We start from the raw sequence: 18,774 nt of genomic DNA, 5'->3' as shown, positions 1-18,774 counted from the left end.
GGTTCAGCAGTGTTAAGTCTGGCTTAGCTCACTTAAATTAGAAGCCAGGGTTATGGTTATACACTACTACTTGTACATTTCCTTGTGTGCACTGGTTTATCTGCAAGTAGAAGTCCTGGCCGTTTTGGTCTTCCCTTCTTGACCCCCAACTATTAAGACAAATGGAGCACTAGGATTTGTGAAGGAAAATGCTACCTTTGCTCTCCTAGTTTCCATTTGTGTCTATACTCTGCTTCTTTGTAGAGTCTGGGACAGAAGAACTGATGGATCCTCAATTGAGACCTCTCCCACAGGTCTGCCCAGAGTGAGAATTCATTCCAGGAGCAGTATTTAAATTTCTTATTGAAACATTCATTAAATTGTTTTACATTTCTACCACGTGTCAGGCAGCCTAAAGTAGATGTCTATAGCAGTCCAGAGGACTTGCGTCCTAACAGTGCCTCTTTCTCCCCGTTGACTGTAGGAGGAGCTCAGTGACTCACTCAGCTGTCAGTACCTACACAACAGAGAGGCAAGTAAGGCAAATCCCATCATCTTCACTTTTTCTCTATGATGGTTTCCTGGGCAACACACACTTTCGGTAGGCAGGACCTACTGAGAGCCAGTTCGGCACCTAGCAATGGGAACTCAGGCTCTGTCTTGCCTGGTCTCCTATCAGCATAGTAGCCCAACTTGTTTGGAAAGGATGGATGGTCTTGCTGTCTTCCCTCTCCCTCTGCTTTCAGGATGCCTCAACACCTGGGGGTTAAAAAAATCCCCTAGGATAACTCTATATAGCATCTAACAATAAGAGAGACCTGAAAATAAGGCGTTCTCATTCTTGTGATATTGTTGTTTTGGGCTAGTTTGCAAATTAATCTAGGAATGTTCTACCAATGTGTTTTTTCTAAAAGAAATCAAACTGGCTGCATTTAGTGCATACCATATCGGGACCATGGATGAACAGAGACACCACTTACTTTTGATTAGTTTATGATACAGTTAATTAAAAAAAGAAGTGTCTGGGCTTCTCCAAATGAGCATACCATTCTCCATTGACTGTATTGGAAATCTGGCACTTAATGTGGGGTCAGGAGGGCATGATGCCCACCAGACTATCAAGACGCTCTGTTGAGTTGCCTGATATTAGCCTGACACTCAGTTGGGTTGACCTAATACTGGTCAGAGTGACTACATGTAACCTAGTAAACAGTGCCACCTGGTAAAATATACAGTGCCAGGGGTCATTCTCACACCCTCATGCAAATTGTCACCATCTGATAAGGTCTGCATAGTTATGCTCTTCTAGCCTCCTAAACAGGGTGTCTTCCTGGTGTGGGTTATCTCTCAGAACATGCCCAGAAGATATTTGGGAGAGTTCAAGGAGCCACTCTAATGTTTTAATAATATGGACAATTGCAATCTGGTGACTCTGTGTGTGCATGGTTTACTCTGTAGCATAGATGCAATCATTGTGCTTGGAACCAGTTTCTAATACTAAAGAGCATCTCTGTGGTCCATGATTTCTGCCAGAAGACTCTCTGCACATGTGGACCTAGATAAAGTTCAAGTTCTTCATTATTACCTTGTAACTTTTGTCCTTTGGGACAGGGGCATAATGGAAAATAAGTGGGTAAACCTAGCTTCTTGGTCTTTAGAAGGTCTTCCATTGCCCAGTTACAAGCAAGGAAACTGTACTAACCTGTTTTTACCCTTCATTATATCACTGTTCTGCAAGTTTTGGACATAGACTTTGGATACCACAGCTCTCTCCTGACTTAGAGGAGAGGAGATGCAGAAAACTATTTCCTGCTGTGCTGCTGGACTTCATCCAAGCCTGATTTCTGTAAACGCTTGTCACCTGTATGGACCTAGACACCAACCGCTTGAAAAGACAGCGTCGTCTTAGCCTTTTAGGCAAAGAGAGGTATTCAGCAGAAATGTATGTAAATGCAGCATACAGTTTTAATGAATCAGGTCCTTAGAGGAAAAACAGTTCCTTTCAACAACTGAAAACAGTCAGTCATTTTGGCTTCTAAACAATCTACTATCCCCAGTCGGCCCTGTCAGCACTGCTCTTCTCTCCTTCCTCCAACCTCTACTTTCTACCTGTTGAAAAAGTTCATCTTTAAAGTTCTTATATTTTGACAAAGGAAAATGTCAGAACCAAGTGTGCAATTAAGTTCCCTTCTATCTTCACATGTCAAAAGTCTTTAGTGAGTGTTCGCAGATTTAAAGAAAAGAAAAAACTTTTTTATTATACATGAAAACCTGTAAAAGGCAGTAACCTACTTTTTTCAAGGGGATTTCTCAGCAAAATGGTGTCTCAGAGCCTCCACTACCAATAAAACATCACCTGCAGTAGAGGCAGGGAGGGGGCTGACAGTTACTTGCTGAGTTGGACTGTGACTTTGAAAAAGCAAATAAAGGTGGTTATGCTGTTTTAGGGGCCACAGATTAATAAAAAAAAGGGTCCTGGGCACTCGTGCAAGGGAGGCACCTAATGATTTGTGATAGATGGTTAGATGTTCCAATATATGATCAGGAAAAGATAAAAAAATTCTGTACTGGATCAGAACAAGAGCCCATCTAGTCCATGATCTTATTGCTAGCAGTGGCCAAAGCAAACGCTTTGCGAAGAGTACAAGACTGGGGCAAATGTGTGCCCATGAGTCTGATATATTCCAAGTGTGGAAGAGTTGCCAGGCATCCAAAGATCAGAGAGATGCTCAGCAGGTCCTGTGTGTCCAGTCTCAGAGCTTCTTTTCAGAAAACTAGCAAATTGAGCACATAGTGTCATGAGCCAGATGTTGATTATTCTGTACTGGCTGTAAGCAACCCCACAATAAAATTGTTATTCACACTATTCTGTTTTGGTGTGTGTAAATGTGTGTGTATCTGTCCCCCTGTCACATGTGGAAGGCCTTGTGCTGCGATATTCTGTGATGTTTCCCGTAGGACAGTGTGCCTCTCCATTAAGTGGAATTAGTGACGTGGCCTTCAGCAGTTCTGCATCTACGCTAGCTGCAACCTGATCAGGTTCTGTCCCCCGTTGTAAAACCACTCAGGGTCTCCCACACCTTTGCAAGGTGAACTAACCAATGCTAAAAACCGTCTAAAACCATGTCCCAGCTTTTTCTTTTTTTTTTTTTTTCCATTTCTGTGTGGATTGCATAGACATGTCCTGAAGCCTTTCTAAAGAGTCCAGAGTTAATAGGCCAATATCAGCACCCTTTGGCCGGAACTATGACAATTCAGTCTTTTTTTTTGCAGCATCTTGTTCTGGAGTGCCCAGGCAATCATCTACTCCGTCAAAGGAGGTGAGTGGAGAGAAAGAGAATCATAGCAGACTGGCTTCTCCCATTGTTTACCCTCTTCTTATCCTTTCAGCTCTTAACTAAAGCTTGCTTTACTCCCGTCCTGCCCTTGCTGTCACTTGTGTTCAGTGACATTTTGTTCACCTCTTCTTCCCATGGCGATTGTCAGGTGAGGCTCGGATTATTCATTGTCTAGACCACCAAATTGTTAGAACAGGCCATGGCATCAACTTGTTGCATCAGCTAATACTGTCCTAGGCAGGTCCTGAGTTAGCAAATGTGAGAGACCTTTTCCAAGAGGTAGCTTTGGAAGATCAGGTAGTTTAACACAATGAATATGGTTTGTTCCATGATAGAAAATGGTCCTGATTTCATTCACTCTATTACTATCAACAGAGCCTCAGACCAGGTAGGGCTGAGCAGGGCAGCGAAGAGAGCGTTACCTCAAGCTTAGTGACCTCCATATGTTAGAGGGCTATTGGCATCTAAAGTAGCAGTCTTTAGTCTTCACTAGCCCATGGGCCACTGTTCTGTGCATGGCAGCTGAACTCCTTCCACTCAGGGTGGGTGGATTTCTTGATTACAAGATATAGATGCTCTTGATAACATGGGAGCTTCTACTGGACACCAGAGACTTCTGCATTGTAGACATTAAGGGCTCTATTTAGCTACCCACACATAGGTATGTAGTACCCAAGACATCCATAATAACTGGCAGATACAACACAGTAACAAAGAGAGACCTGTGCGCTTCTGGAGCAGCAGCTGGTAACGAAGCTGGATAACGCAGTTCATCTCAAATGGTAGTAGGTACCTATGTTTGGGCAACCGAATCAAGCCACTGAAGTTGGATGTCTGAATCCAGAATGGAGTTTCTTTTATACACTAGGAATTGTGGAAATAATTTTTTTCTTTCCCCTTATTTTTCCTCAAGACCCCACTTGTGGAAGATCTCATCAGTTCTGCCAAAGGCACACTTCTATGGGCTTCTGGCTCTGCCCCAGAGTGGACAGAGGCAACACACACAGGCAATGGCATTCTGTTTCTTTCCATAGGCAAAGCTTGCAATGAGTGATTTCACCACCCTGGAATTTCAGTGTTGTTTTTGGTGACAGCATAATGTTCCACTTTTTCTAGTGTCATAACTCACAAGCGCATGAGGCAGGGCAGTTGTGAAATTACTGAAATTACAAACCTAGAGCTTATATATGCCTAGGGAATAATTAAAACTCCTGACAAATGACTGAAGTAGAGTACCTACTATCAGATACATGGGAGCATGGCTGGGAAATACCATGCTAATATTACGATGTCATGGACCTGTGTCTCCTGTAGTATCTGGACAGGGCTGGTCTGTGACTCACTGTTCTCCTTCCAGGCAGGAGAGGGCAGTAGTAGCACACACATTGACCCATCTGTCCCTGTTACAAGCACTCTGACTGCATCCTTGTATCATCGACAGACCTCCCTGATCAATTTGCTGGTGCTTTTAACTGACGAAGGGGGGGAAAAAGTAATTTGGTTCCTTACAAGTGCAGGATAACTGCCTACAAGCCCAAAGTTCGGGCGGGTTAAGAGTAATGCATGCCCACAACTCTCCACTTCAGTAGTAAGGGAGGGTGAGAAAGTAGGTATGAAGTGGTGAGAAAGAGTAGTGAGGCTCTTATGTGTCTCTCAGTCAGACAGCCTTTGGACATAACAGTTACCCACTCGTTGTTACAACTCATGGCAATGTGATTTCTCCTTAGAACCAGAAAAGAAGGGGGAAGGTTTGTATCATCATGGTTGAGTAACATTTTATGTTGTTAGTTGCTGGAGCAACTAACAATCTTAACTCTTGCTTAGGTTGTACTGCCCAGCAGTACGACCAGCTCTTACATAATTAGAGGGGCAGGTTGTTAATGGGCTATACAGCCATGGAGAGACACAACTTGCAGAGGGGCTGCTTCCTGCCTGCTGGTTCATTCTCATGTCTCTGAAACCTCTTGGGCCCTTAAAACAAACGTGGATGTAGGTAAGAATAAGATCATATTCCACTTATATTATTCCTTTTAATTTACAAGGGACTTAAGAGCTTGATGCATGAGGTCTCTCATCGCCTTCACAACCACTAAATGTCCCCTGAGCCACATGGTGCTCTGCTTATCACCCCAGGGAAGGATCACGGGCTATATTCATCGGATTCACAAGCCTGAGATGTTTCAATGCATGTCCTCTCTGGGTCACCTTCAGGGCGAAGAGGTCTGGATAGAAGAGGGACACCAAGGCCAGAAATCCTGTTCCCCACAAATAGACAAAACAGAAGAATATTGGGATACAAAGGACAATCCTGTGGCTGGTCAGCCTTCTCTCCTACTGCAGGGTAGTTCCTCTGAGTTGGATATATCCCAGCCTGGATGATTCCCAGACATTTCCAGCACGGGGAGAAAGAGGCAGATGATGGTTTGAGAGCTCTGGTTTCTGTCCTCAGCTGTTCTGCAGCCTCACTGTGTAGCACGGCAGTAAGTACAGGAAGAGTATGATTATATTCAAGGCCACCCCATGCGGGGATACCACACACCTAGTGTAGGTCTACGTTGTTTCCTGCAGACTATTTATTCCTGTTTCCCGTGGCTCATGAAGGCTAATTCTTCCCTCATCAAGGCTAATTAACCTAGATGAAATGTTATCCTAACATGATGTTACTGCTCCAGGGACGTGATTGGCTTGTTTAGAGCAAAGTCTGGTGTCTCTGTGTGTCTTTAATGGCTTTAGCAAAGCTCCCCTGCCGGTGTACACAGTTCCAGCGCCTTTGACTTCACGGGAACTCTTGCAATTTCCATCCAGAGAGGATCTGTCCCTCTGCAAACCAGCTCTCCCTCAGCAGACTAACGATAATTATCCCACAGTAACTAGTACTTCAGTATAAGCTTAGATGTCCTGCTCACACGCAAACAGGAGACAAAGCCAGTCTCCGTCCTATAGATCTTACCACGTAAAAATGTCCCCTCCTCTCATCTAAACCAAAGCATCTGAGAAGATGTATGTGCCTCCTTAACCGCAGGCAATGAGAGCATAGCCACTAAAACCTCGTTGCAGTAAATAAGGTTCCTCTTACAGCATCTCTAAGGAGTATTGCTCTTACTTGCTGTCAGTGAGTACTGTTGTGATAGCACTCACTGCAATCCCAGCTCCACACTCCCACTCCTCCCTCCCCCAGCCCCCAGATCCAAAATGGAGAAGTGACAGACTGATTTCTTTTTTAGTTTCCCTTCCCTTCTTACTTTGTCGCTAGGATCATCTTTTTCCTTGCTGTCTGCTCTTTCTGTTCCATGTGCTGTCTGGCAATGTGCTCTCCTACTGCCTTGGCAGGGAACTCTGTTTCACAAGTGTAGCCGAAATCTCTGGCCAGATGTAATGCTTCCCCTGTGGGCAAATAAAATGGGTCAGTTAGTTTTTAGGGTTGTTATTATTATTATTATTCTTACAGAATTTCTTCCACTCTTAAAAAAAAAAATAGTAATACAATAACAAATCACTTTTGCAGACATTCATCGCCAATCTCAGTTACAGATTTCAGCCCATTTGGCCTGCTCATGCTTAGTCATCAGATGGTGCCAGCCAGAAGATAGGGAGGTTATTCCTCTCATGAGAAAATACTCGTCAAGTAACTCCCTCCCCTGCCACCAGTGGGTACTGGGCAGCTGCTCAAGTTTTGTAAGCCCAGTTCATCATTGATATTTAAGGCATTGAAATTAGTGGAAGGTAGGAATAAATCACTCTGAAGAGCTGAGATTCAGCCTTTGGTGCTTCACTTCTCTATCTCTAAAGGAAGAATAGCCTTCTACCCCAGGAGAGAGCTGCGGGGATAACATACATTTCAGCGTATTTCCTTAGGGGTTAAGCCAGCAGGCACAGTACAAGTGCCCCACACTAAAGATGAGCAGACCCCAAAGTAAAGCACAAGAAACAATCCTGTTTCCAAAAAAGACTGCAATCAAGATTGACCAGACAAAATAAAAAGGGATGATAATGAAGATCACAGCTGATGTTTTATAGGTGGGGAAATCAAGGCAAAGGGAGTACCTGGCTTGACTAGGCTTTATGAGAAGTCTGTGACAGGCAGGCACTGAGCACCTCTCTACCTCACTACAGAGACTGGACACCATAACCCAACTCCATGCTGGGTGCCAAATACATCTGGAAGAACCTGTCCCTCTCCACTAGCTTAGAGAACTCAGGAATTTATTTCAGGGATTACTGAACACTCTGGCCTGTGTGCTGTGACTCTGACAGCCTTGGTGTGGGATTTATCTGACCAAACACAGCTGCCTGGAGTGTTAACATCTGTGCCTAAGTTAGTCTTTCCCTGGTGAGAAATAGGCACTTCCCGATAACACTTGCTCTCATCTCATCATAGAAGGTAGAAATAGGTCAGCTACCAGAAGTGTCCGCTGAAGCACATCTGCATGAGTGACTGAGAGATGTGCTCCAGAATAGTTTTGGGGTTAGGGTGTTGCGGGGTTTTTTATTTTATTTTTCTTTTTTTCAGAGTTGTGTATTTGGTTGCCTTGGTGGTATTGGACCCTGGCTTTTTGGAGACCAGGTTGATGCTCCAGGTGAACAGTTAGGAGGGGTGCAGGACCTGCAACATTTTCCTTTGAGAACATGTGCAGTGGAATTCCTCTGATTAAATGGAGACAGGCTATCACTTGAAGCATGTATCATCCCATACTAAAGTAGAAGGCAAAAGGGGATCACAGGAATTACAGAAAAGTCCGGATTAGAAGGGAACTCTCTGAAGGAGATCACCTTCTGTTGAAAGCATGGCCTTAGATTAGGTTATTCATGGACTTTTCAAGCTTAGACTTGAATATTTCCAACCATGGAGATTCCACAGCTTTTCTGAGCAACCTAATCAAATGTTTAGTTATTAATTTAATTGTTAATCACCCAGAAGTGCTGATTTCTCCCTATTGACTACGATGAGACAGAGAGGACAGATACAACTACAATAAAGATGATGAAATGAATCCCATCCCCAGAAAGACCGAGTCTGCTCTGCACAGACCTGGCCAAGCCAAGGAAGATGGAAACTTCCATGGGAGCTGTGGTCCTGTGCCAGGAGCAGCATGAGGCATAAGGAACCACATGCACTGACCTCTATTCCAGACTCTGTTCTCCACCTTTTCAGAGTTTATTGTCTCCCTTTCCATCAATGGAGTTTTTACCAGAAAAATACCTTTTGTTTCCACAAGTGAATACTTTGTTGTGTTTTTATCTGACCTAATTGGATTCAGGTACGAGTAAAATACATGCACCATCCCAGGAAATTTGTTTGCTGACACCAGTCAAAAACAACCTTCGCAGCTGTAACCAATTTTTCATGCAAAAATTGAAGAGCATACTCAAAATCATCTGCATTATTCGGATTTTTTAAACATGATTTCCAGTATGCCTAAAAAGAATAAAAAGTTAACAAGCAATCACTATCTCTTAGTTGAAAGAAGAAATGGTTCCCACTTAGTTTACAGCTTCTGGAAAAGGAAAGTAATTTTCGGTGAAATTAAAATGGATTTTAGTGGTATGTTAACAGTGAGTCAGAATGAACAGGCATATAGCTGACTGCCAGTTTTGTATCTAAAATGTCTATCCCAGACTTCTTCATGGATGAGAAAGGGTGCAAATTTAATCCATAGCTGCTAAATTTTTGTAGAGTTGTTTAAAAATTTCTATTTCAGCTACGGTTTTACTCTTCCTTAAATAAAGACTTAAAGAGTAAGTCAACTGCAGAAGAGTACCAGGTTTTGCTTTTCAACCAAACTCCATTAAAACACTTGACAGGTTTGTTTTCATGCCAGCGTGGAAAGAAGATAAAAGCCAAACCCATTGAAGAATTACCATTCTCCAGACAGCTCTATCCTGGTCCAGTCAGACCCAAGTAACAATGCAAGGAATGTAGTCAGCAAAGCATTTAAGCATTTAGCCATTGGAAAAGTCTTGGTTTCTTCAAGAGAACAAAACTTTATGTGATGAAATGTAGGCATTTATTTAACATGGTCAACAACAAACTAAAATTTTTATGTTTTTACTTAATGTCAAAAAGAAAGGGAATGAAAATATGAATTATCATTAAAACTTATCTTTCCAAAGATGGTATATATTATTTACTAGAGCTGAGAAAGTTATACTAAACTGTTTTGATGATCTGAGAAAATTATACAAAAGTATAAAACTTGTCCATCTTACATGGAGCTGGGATTGTGATTGAATGCTAATGGTATATGAAGAGATAAAATCATAAGCAAAATGAAACAAAATTACTTATCTGCTTGTGGGGATATATAGGTAAAAATGTATATACAAATGTATCTATTGTGAAAAAATGTATCTACAAATTTTTAAAATGTATTCTTAAAATATATTTTTACTGGAAATGGAAAGCTGATATATATTAGGAATGCACATTATAAGTATGCATATGTGTTCATATAAGCATGCACTTCCATATGATATAAGGAATAGGCATTCTAAATTACAACATCAAATTCTAAATAAAAATAGAAAACTGCACATGAAAATGCTCTGCAGAACATGATTTCTCATATCTCATTGTTGAGCAAAGATCTCATTTTGAACTGGGACCAAATGATGAGGTATTTAGAAGTGGATTGTGTTATACTTCTATACATATTATTTTTTGCTAATCTCGGTGAGTAGAGGTCCCTTGTATTACTGCACAGTAGGAAGTAAGTCTGCTTGGTGGGGGAAAGTAGTCTGTACAAAATATCATAAAAGATCTTCTTTCTTTTTCTACATCATAATTTGGACAAACATTTATTCTAGGAGAAAATGTGGAAGTGTTGGAAATATGCATGAACCGACCTCTTTTCTTTCACCTTAGATTTGCTGCCTTCTGCTTAGTTATTATTTATGTCAGGGAGGAATCATACTAAAGGTAGAAACCCCTAAAATCCCTGGCTTTTATAGCCAGTTGCCTTCTTTCAATCTGAAATCAAATTTCACTATGTGCAATATCCCCAGCTCTTTCCTCCTGGCAGAGACAAAGAATGGGTGTTGGGGATTGTCGGCTCTTTCTCCTTAAATCCAGCACACGGTTTTGCAGCTATAGGCAGCACTGCCTTTCCTATATAATTTGACAATTGACCAGAGAGCTTTGCATGATGGAAAAGGACAGTTGTTGAAGCTGAATTGGCAGAGACAGCTCTGGAAAGCCTCAGTGGAGAGACCAGCCCGCGTACCTTGACAGGCTTCTGTGGGCAGGCGCAAGGAGCAACGTGGGTGTCTCCTGGGTCTAGCAAGAGCGAGAGATGCTCCTATGCAGAGTGAAGGCAGAAGCTGTGTCCCAGGAGAGGGACATTAGGCATCTGAACCTCCTCCTCTCTCCTCACCTTTGCCTGCTCTACCCGGCAGAAATGCTACCCAGGGAAAGGAGGGACAGAGGGGAGGTGGAAGAGAAGTTTTTTCTATTTGTAGGGTGAGAATGCAGGAGGAACAAGTGGAAGGATATTTAAACAAAGGCTGGTGGGGGAGAAGTGTGACAGTTGATAGCAGGATGAAAAAAGTAACCACTGACCTATTTTTCTCAAGAATTTTTGTCCCCAAATGATGAATGTAGTCAATTCTATGTCTAGTAAATTTAGTGTCTTAGTTGGGTTTGACAGGAAAACATTTCTAGATTTTTTGTAAGTGCTTTTTCTGATTTTTTGTAAATAATCTGATGGTTTTAAATTCATTCATGCATTGTTTTTACCTGCATCTGCAATAACATTTATGCTCTGTCTCTGCCTTGTAAGTGACCTGTCCAAACAGATGGGGACATCTCCCCTCTTCTCACATCCTTTCTTGCTGCTACTGTGGAGGCTTTTGACTCCTTTGAGCCATCAGTAAGGCTTAGCCTTGGCAATGCTATTTATTTAGGTGTTTAATGGAGGAGCCTTTTTGTATTAGCTAAGATGTAGGAATTTTCCTTTTAAAGCTGGTAAGAAAAATGACCTTTCCCTTCATCTGATCTAGGCACTAGAGGGCATCTCTCACCTACAGGTTGCACAAAGCTGTGTCCCGTACTGCTGTAGAGAGTCTTGCAATGCTCAGCTCATTCTCCCAGTTTGTCTTTCCACCTATTGTGCTGATTTATGTGGATGACAACGTGAAGAGCAGAACTGATCTATCAAATAATTCCTACTCTGGGCCCCAGAAGTCCCTACCAAAGACACTAAAGATGCAACCCGACCAAAACAAGAATAACAGTAAACACCCAGGAGCCATGCTGAACCCCAAAAGAAGTTTGCAGAAAACGAGGGGCCATAGAATAATTTTCATAAAGTCTGGATCTTCACATGACCACAACAGCCTAGAAATTCATGCAGTTCCTCTGTTGAACTTAGACTAAAATAATTGAGTTTTGGGGAGTACTGCTATTTAGAGGAAGAGAAGTCTTAGTCATGCCAGAGACTTTCAAGATGGCTCAATATACCTAATCACCATACAAGTAATTTTCCCTTTTCTTACCTCAAACAGATATTCAAGAGGCTGAGCACCTTCCTACCTTACAGAGATATTAAAGGCCTCAATATATTGAAGGCTGTGAGGACCTTTAATAATAATAAACTTAGAACCATCTAACATAACCAAGAGTGACACAAGAGAAATCAACACAGTGCACCTGATGTTTAGGGATTTAATAAGACTAATAAATCGTTATGTCAATTAGTATATTGACATCACACAGAAAAAACCAATGCTGTTTTCTTCATTTTGTCTTCTCCTCTAAAACCTGGAACAAGAATAAGGCTGTGTCTTTCCATTTCTGCCTCCTCCAGCAGCAGGAGCCATTGAGGGATGGGTTTTCTTGCAGGAACTATGCTACAATTTAGTACCACTTGGAAGTAATATCTGCATGTACAAAGGGAGGACAGCTTATACCACAAAGAAGTCAATGAGCACTGCCAAGTTTGATCGAGGATTGGTTACATAAACAGAAAGTGAGCTTCATTTTGTTTTCTGTTGGTATGTTAACGCACATGGTGGTGCCTTTCCCAAAAATTCCAGTAGCCAAAATTCATGATTAAGATGTCTAGGCAAAGAGGTCTCTGTCAAAATGAGCTCAGTCTCCTCAGTATGTATCTTTAGGACTCACGTTAAGGCAGTCCAAGAACAAAAGCAATACCATAAGCTTAATAGTAAGTTAGTTATTGGCTTTGAGGGGCAGGGAGGCAAGCACAGCTCCATCCCTGGGAAAAAGGAACCTAATTGTGACTTACAGTAAAGGTACTTTGCCATCAGTCCCAGGCCAGCAGTTCAAAGAGGGCTTCTTCAGTCTCAGTCTCTTCTAATGAATGAGTAGCTGGCCACATATCTCTGTTTATTCTTCTCTGCTAAGAGCCAAGATTCATGAAGGACTGTGAGGGTAGGAACAGCCCTTACTCTTCTAGACTGGAGGAAGAAAACTCCCTTTTCTATGGCTTTCTCTTTATAACAAACAGGTGTGATATGGACACACCTGTATTTCAGAGCATTGTAGTTCTATGTGCTCAGTGGCCCTTGAGCACCTTAATCCCTCCTCTCAGATGGTGAAAAACATCCATTGTTGTGGATTCAGCACTATTTCTCCATCATTTGAGATATTAAAAACCTGACTAGACAAGGTCCTGAGCAACCTTTTCTAATTGAGCTTTGAGCAGGAGGGTTGGACTAGAAGATTGCCAGAGGTCCCTTCCAGCCTCAACCTTTCTGTGATTCTGTGGTAATATGTGCTGAGACCTCAGCCTACTTGCCTAGATCTGTATGGACCTTTCAGGTTATGATCCTAGAAGGTGTTGACCTTTAGGATGAGCTGAGTGCTCTCAACATCAAGGAGGAGGGATCTGAAATTCCCAGAGCTGCTACTCACAGCCAGACAACAAATCAAGTACTTAGTGGATTCACCCAGAATAGAAGAGATTCAGGTGGAGTTTCTTCCCTTTGCCTGAGGGGTTTGAACCTGCATCTCCCAGCTGAAGGTTTGAAGAGCCAGGCAGTATTTGGTGAATGATATTTAAACAACAAATAAAGGCCAAGAAAATATCTCCTGGGCCTGTCTAGAGTTTATCTGAAAACAGATTTCATTCATTTATGTGGGGGGAGAAAAGTCTTGTCTAAATATTGTGCCTTCTTATGGGAAAAAAAAAATTCACATTTTTGGATCAGCTCCAGGAAATTCACAAGTTAAAAAAAAAGGAGGATAAACAAACGTACTTACAGAGTTGGTATAAGACATTCATCTCTCTCACAAGAACACTTGGATCATCGATTTATAAGTCAGATCCCAGCACAGAAAGCACAGATCAATGCTGAGGAAACTGCGGGACCAAACCACTTGCTGGGAGCCAAGACATCTCAGAATGAACTTCCATTTTACCACTCGTTCTGTCTGTGGCTTTAGGCAAGTCAGTTTTCCTCTTTATACAAAATACAGATTATGATATTTAACACTGTGACTGAAAAGTGTGGTATACAAGGAAACATTTTAATTATGTTTATGTTATATTGCAATATTATAAACCCTACCTTCTACCAAGGAAGTCAAGAGTGTGACATTTGCTGCTTTTCTTCTTCCTGCAGGCAAATTCAGTCCCAGTCTGTCTAATTTTTCTCGCAAGCAGCGTCCTCCGTTCTTGGATTTTGCTCTATCACGAGAGAACAATAGGAGAGAGAAACTTGTCTTTATTCTGCACTTTTTTCCCCATGTTAATGTAAGTCTAGAAATTGTACACACCTTATTGACAAATGTGTGGGGTAATGCCTGCACTAATGACATCAACGGAAAATCTTTCACAGCTGTATTCTTAACATCCTGCTTGGACAGGGCGAGTCTTTCACGTTGGTCCTTTGACAAAATTAGACATTTTAATACCTGTCACAGGGGCATCAGATCTTCAGACAGCTTTCCACCTAGTGGAACCCATGGTCCTGATTTGGGCACAGAGCCTGGGATTGCAATGACTGAATGTAAATATTGACAGTGCAGTCGCTCATATCTGATTTAGCCACCCCAGGCTCCCAAGGCAATCGAGAGAGAAACATGCACTTCTAGAGTGATATTAAACAGGTATCTAGAATGAGGGGACTTTACCCATCTCTCTCACCTCACTATAAAAGCCAGATGGCTACTCAAATGTGGATGTCGATGTGGAACCCAGCTCCAGCTATCCCTCTGTAATTTATGTAGAGACCTGGGTACTTAGAAATGTAGTCTACAAAGCCCAATACTTAGAAGGAAGAAGGATAAGGCAGTAGGAAATGCTGAAGCTAAAATCCCAGCCATCGTTGGTTATCTATGTCCCTATCCCTAATGCCTACGTCACTTTGTTCTCACAAAAGTGTTCCTGGTGCATCCTACACCTGCTTTTCTGCAGTACCTCGGCAGTGGAAGCATTTGAGACATATCCACTTACGCAATAGATGTAGGTTCAATTTCTTGCTCAGCTTGAGAGAATTTTAACCTGTGTCATTTAGACAAATGCAGCAGCCAGCTGGCAACAAATAACTAATGTTAAGATGTTTAAACATTGAATAGAGAAGTGACTGGAACCCAGATCTCTCCCATCCCAAAAGAATGACCTGGGCATTAGTTAATAGAGTCATCACTACAGTTACACCTTTGCTTTTGTCCAATAAATATTTGATTCACCCCAAATGAGATTGAGGGGCCCACAGCTTAGAATCACCAATCACTGAGTATTAAGCATGTCTAACTAGATATTTTGAGGTGCATGTTCAAGTTCCTTCAGGCAGAGGAAGGAACCAAACTTGGAATACCACCATTTGGATGGTCATTTTTACACACTAAGAGATATCACAACTTTGACCATGTTGTATGTCAGGAAATGTCTTCTGAGAACACTTAATTCTGAAGAAAAACTAGCTGAGGAAATACCTAGATGGTGCCTGCTGGCAGGATGCAAAACCAACCCTGCCAGATCTCAGGCAAACCATGAACAAGATTTGGTTTTGCTAGATTTCTGCTGGTCAGCTACTGCGTGTTTGAGTCTGTTCCCTAGTTGTGAACCTACAGCCAGAGCCTGACCAAATCTATTCATTTACACTCTCTCCTTCGTAAAACAGAATTAGCACAGTCAAACTGCTGGCTGGGACTAGTCCCTGGCTTTTGCTAACTCCTGAACAATGCCCAGGGTTGATCTGGAAGAGTGATATTTGGTCTGGGTCAAAAACTTATGGGGATCATTCTAGCATTTTAACAGAAGAGAGAAATGAGTCCCCACGTTCAGGCTGATGCCCCTGCATTCTTAATAGCTTGTACTGATATTGATGAAGCCTGCGGTATGAGTATTTAAAGTGAATATTTCTGTGACCATTAGCTGAAGGCCTCTCCAAGGTGAAGCAGTAAGAGGAAAACTTTTGTGGATGTAGATTTTGGATTTCAACGCCTATAGAGGCAGGTAAATGGGGCTTATGCCCCTGAAACAATTTTACAATCTATAGCCCTTACTCTGCAAGATGGCTCAAGACAGCTCTTGGACTACTACGTATCTTAGAATATCGCAGATTGGTTAAAATGACTTTCAGTGTAAGTACAGGGATCAGCATTGCCTTCAGTGACAGCAGTGAAATAGCCAATGACTTTCCAGCTAGTTTTGATCAAAGGGCATTCAAGTAGCCTATGCCATCTAAGTTGACACCTCAGGGACATTGCGACTTACATATGTCCCGCTGAATTACAGTTGCCTCCTTGCTTTCAGCTTGTAATATGAGGCACAGTCTGCCACTTTCCTCTGCTACTGTTCTCTGCCGGTGTCTACTCTGGTCAGTGAAGGGTCAGAGGCAAAATTTTACCTAATTACTTGCTTCTCCTCCAGTATCTCACGAGAAAAATAAAACTAGAATATTCTGCTAAGTCTATCTTTTCTGTACTCAAAAGGCATGCAAGGGAGAATGGGAGAAAAAGGGCTTCCCTACATTTTTTTCCATGTTTTAGGTTTTTGATGAGTGAGGGCTGTAACTACACTTGGTAAAACAATTTAGTTTGAAATAGTTTCTCAACAAGAAGTCAGATTTGTAGCTCTGGTGAAATTTTCCACACACTGAGGGTCTTTTTTTTTTTCATTCAAAACAAGGCAAAATGACAGCTATCCATCTCTGATGGGTAACTGAACCGAGGGCATAAAAAAAAAAATCAGTTCACTGAAAAATGTAAAGTTTCTGTGAAAAATGTCAACACAATCTTCATTTTTCTCATTTACTGAAAGTTTCCCTAGAAACAGGGTTCACTCCCAATCCATCTCCTTCTGTTTTCCCAAACTGTGACCACCTATCCAAGTGAAGAAAGAGAACAAAACCTATTTGTAGAAAATAAAATTACAGAAATTACAGCACCGTCTAGGACTTGTTAGTCTCACCTTCAACTTACCTTCTCAAAATACCTCCTAAGAGGGAAGCGTTGAGGCATTCTGGTGGTGAAAGGCGCCTCTTCACCTCTGCAATGGTCACTTTGTACTTCGAAGTGGAGCTGAGTAGAGATAAGCGACCAGGAACAGAGCAGAACAGGTCGGTGGGGTTAACCACGCAGGTGCCACCTATAAAACAAAAGAAATGTTAGAGTGGGGGAAACCACATATTCCATGTTTTGACAAATTCAGTCATGAAGAACATGAATCCTGTTGTTTACTTGTGGTTGTTTTTGTTGTTGTTGTTTTTGTTTGGGTTTTTGGAGTATTTTGAGGGTGGTGGTTTTGTTTTTGTTTTTAAATATTGCATCACATTGTTGCTTTGAGAAAGATGAATGGGTTGAAATTTCAGTCTGGGAAAAGTGAACTATTAGATCTTATAAGCTTTACAGTCAAATTAAATAATTATGGCTACCTCATTTGATTTCATGCTCAATAAAAATTACATATTGTCAGTCTTTCGAGTCTTATATCTAGTATGATTAACAACATAAGATAGAATCAGATTCAGGTATCTCTCAGGATTTTAAAAAATGCCGTTGGTGAAAAATTTAGGACATTGGTTCTAATGAGAAATGTTCATTTAAACTCTCATAGCAGTGTTTAGGATAACAAAGATGCAACGGCACTATAGGTTTGCAATGATTTGCAGCCAGAACGGCTTTCCACGCCTTTGAACTCTCATATACTGCTTCTGAAGTTAGGTCAAACCCTCAGCTGATGTTAATGATTGAAATCTATTGAGCTACATCAGTTTATCTCAGGATAGTTCTGGAATTGTTTATTTCTTGAAAGTGGCAATTGCACGGCCTGGGTCTAAAACTGCTGAATGATCACCAAATCTTTCAATGAAGACTGTGATCAATAACTCCTCAGGCAAAATCAAGCTTTTAACTTAAAGTTAATATATGAGAGAGCAAGAGAGAAAACTTTCTCTGCAGCTGATGCAAGAGGGTAATACAAACTCCCAGGGAAAAAAAAAAAATCTTAAGGACTAGCACATATTTTAACACCAAGTGCAAAACACTTTTCTTTGACCTGTCTTCTCCAACCTAACTACAACAAAAAATTCTGTGGAAGAAATAAATCTTACACTGCATGCACAATTCTTCCTTGGGGGAAAGATGAGAGAAAAGAATGAGCTGCATATGACAGTGATATAAAATATCATATAACTCAACACACTACTAGACGGAGTTCTGATGTTTTCTGTGAGGACAATGATATAAAGACCTTCTTACAGCAGAATAAATCTGTGCTCATCATTCATGTTTAAAGGAAAGATACTGTATTTTTTAAACTACGATATTAATTTCTTCTTTCCTGTGAACACCCTAATCTTTTTGCACTGGAAGAGCTCACTTTATTATGCTTAAAAATTTTAGTTTGTAATCTAAATTCTGTAATGTGAACAGAATAGAATAGATAGAATAGAATAGAATAGAATAGAATAGAATAGAATAGAATAGAATAGAATAAAAAACCCCAAAGAATAGGTCACTTTAGACAAGATCCTAACACCTTTACTTTATCTTCTTCCACATGTGATCCCTCTTAAAATTAAGGTGACTATGTATGTTCCAGTTTTAGCAGAGACAGAGAAATATAACTGAAGGAGGAAACTTCATTAAAGGAAGACTACTGCTTGCTTACATAAGGCAAACAGAATTTCCTTCCAAATATTTCAGCTCTTGAAGGTATATTTAAACATTCGTGCTGACAGCAAAACCAGAAAAGAACATCGCTTGGTATAAATCCCAGATGGGTGAGATCCTGACTCAGTACAGCAGGGTATTTTATGACTTTTCTAATTATGCTACAGGATAGATATTAGTGTCCACTTCTCAGACAGAATATAGAGACAAATCATGCATCACCAAACATATAGACACTTCAAGGGCACTTAGGCACATTTTTGCACAGCTCAAAGATACAATTCATGAGCTCATATGCACAAATATGAGCATATGCCGGGGGAGGGGAACCTCAATCCAACCCACTCAGACCAGTTTGATGCCAGTGCCAGCAATAGA

The 18,774-nt window shown here is 41.3% G+C and overlaps 1 protein-coding gene across 1 annotated transcript in view; it reads right to left on the bottom strand.

The window, feature by feature from the left end:
* TFAP2D (transcription factor AP-2 delta (activating enhancer binding protein 2 delta)) overlaps nucleotides 1-17,094 on the bottom strand; it is a gene marked incomplete at its 5' end in the record, with an annotated part of 33,135 nt that extends 16,041 nt beyond the window's left edge. The window contains 5 exon segments of the mRNA XM_009578682.1: nucleotides 6,560-6,701; nucleotides 13,845-13,963; nucleotides 16,705-16,870; nucleotides 16,906-16,951; nucleotides 17,055-17,094. Of these exon segments, the coding sequence (XP_009576977.1) occupies nucleotides 6,560-6,701; nucleotides 13,845-13,963; nucleotides 16,705-16,870; nucleotides 16,906-16,951; nucleotides 17,055-17,094 (513 nt within the window).
* Nucleotides 17,095-18,774: the final 1,680 nt, after the last annotated feature.

The sequence above is a fragment of the Fulmarus glacialis genome, unplaced genomic scaffold (genome assembly GCF_000690835.1).
Source record: "Fulmarus glacialis isolate BGI_N327 unplaced genomic scaffold, ASM69083v1 scaffold1905, whole genome shotgun sequence".
NCBI lineage: Eukaryota > Metazoa > Chordata > Aves > Procellariiformes > Procellariidae > Fulmarus > Fulmarus glacialis.
The sequence above is the reverse complement of the archived record's forward strand: the minus strand, read 5'-3'. Positions and strand labels throughout refer to the sequence as shown.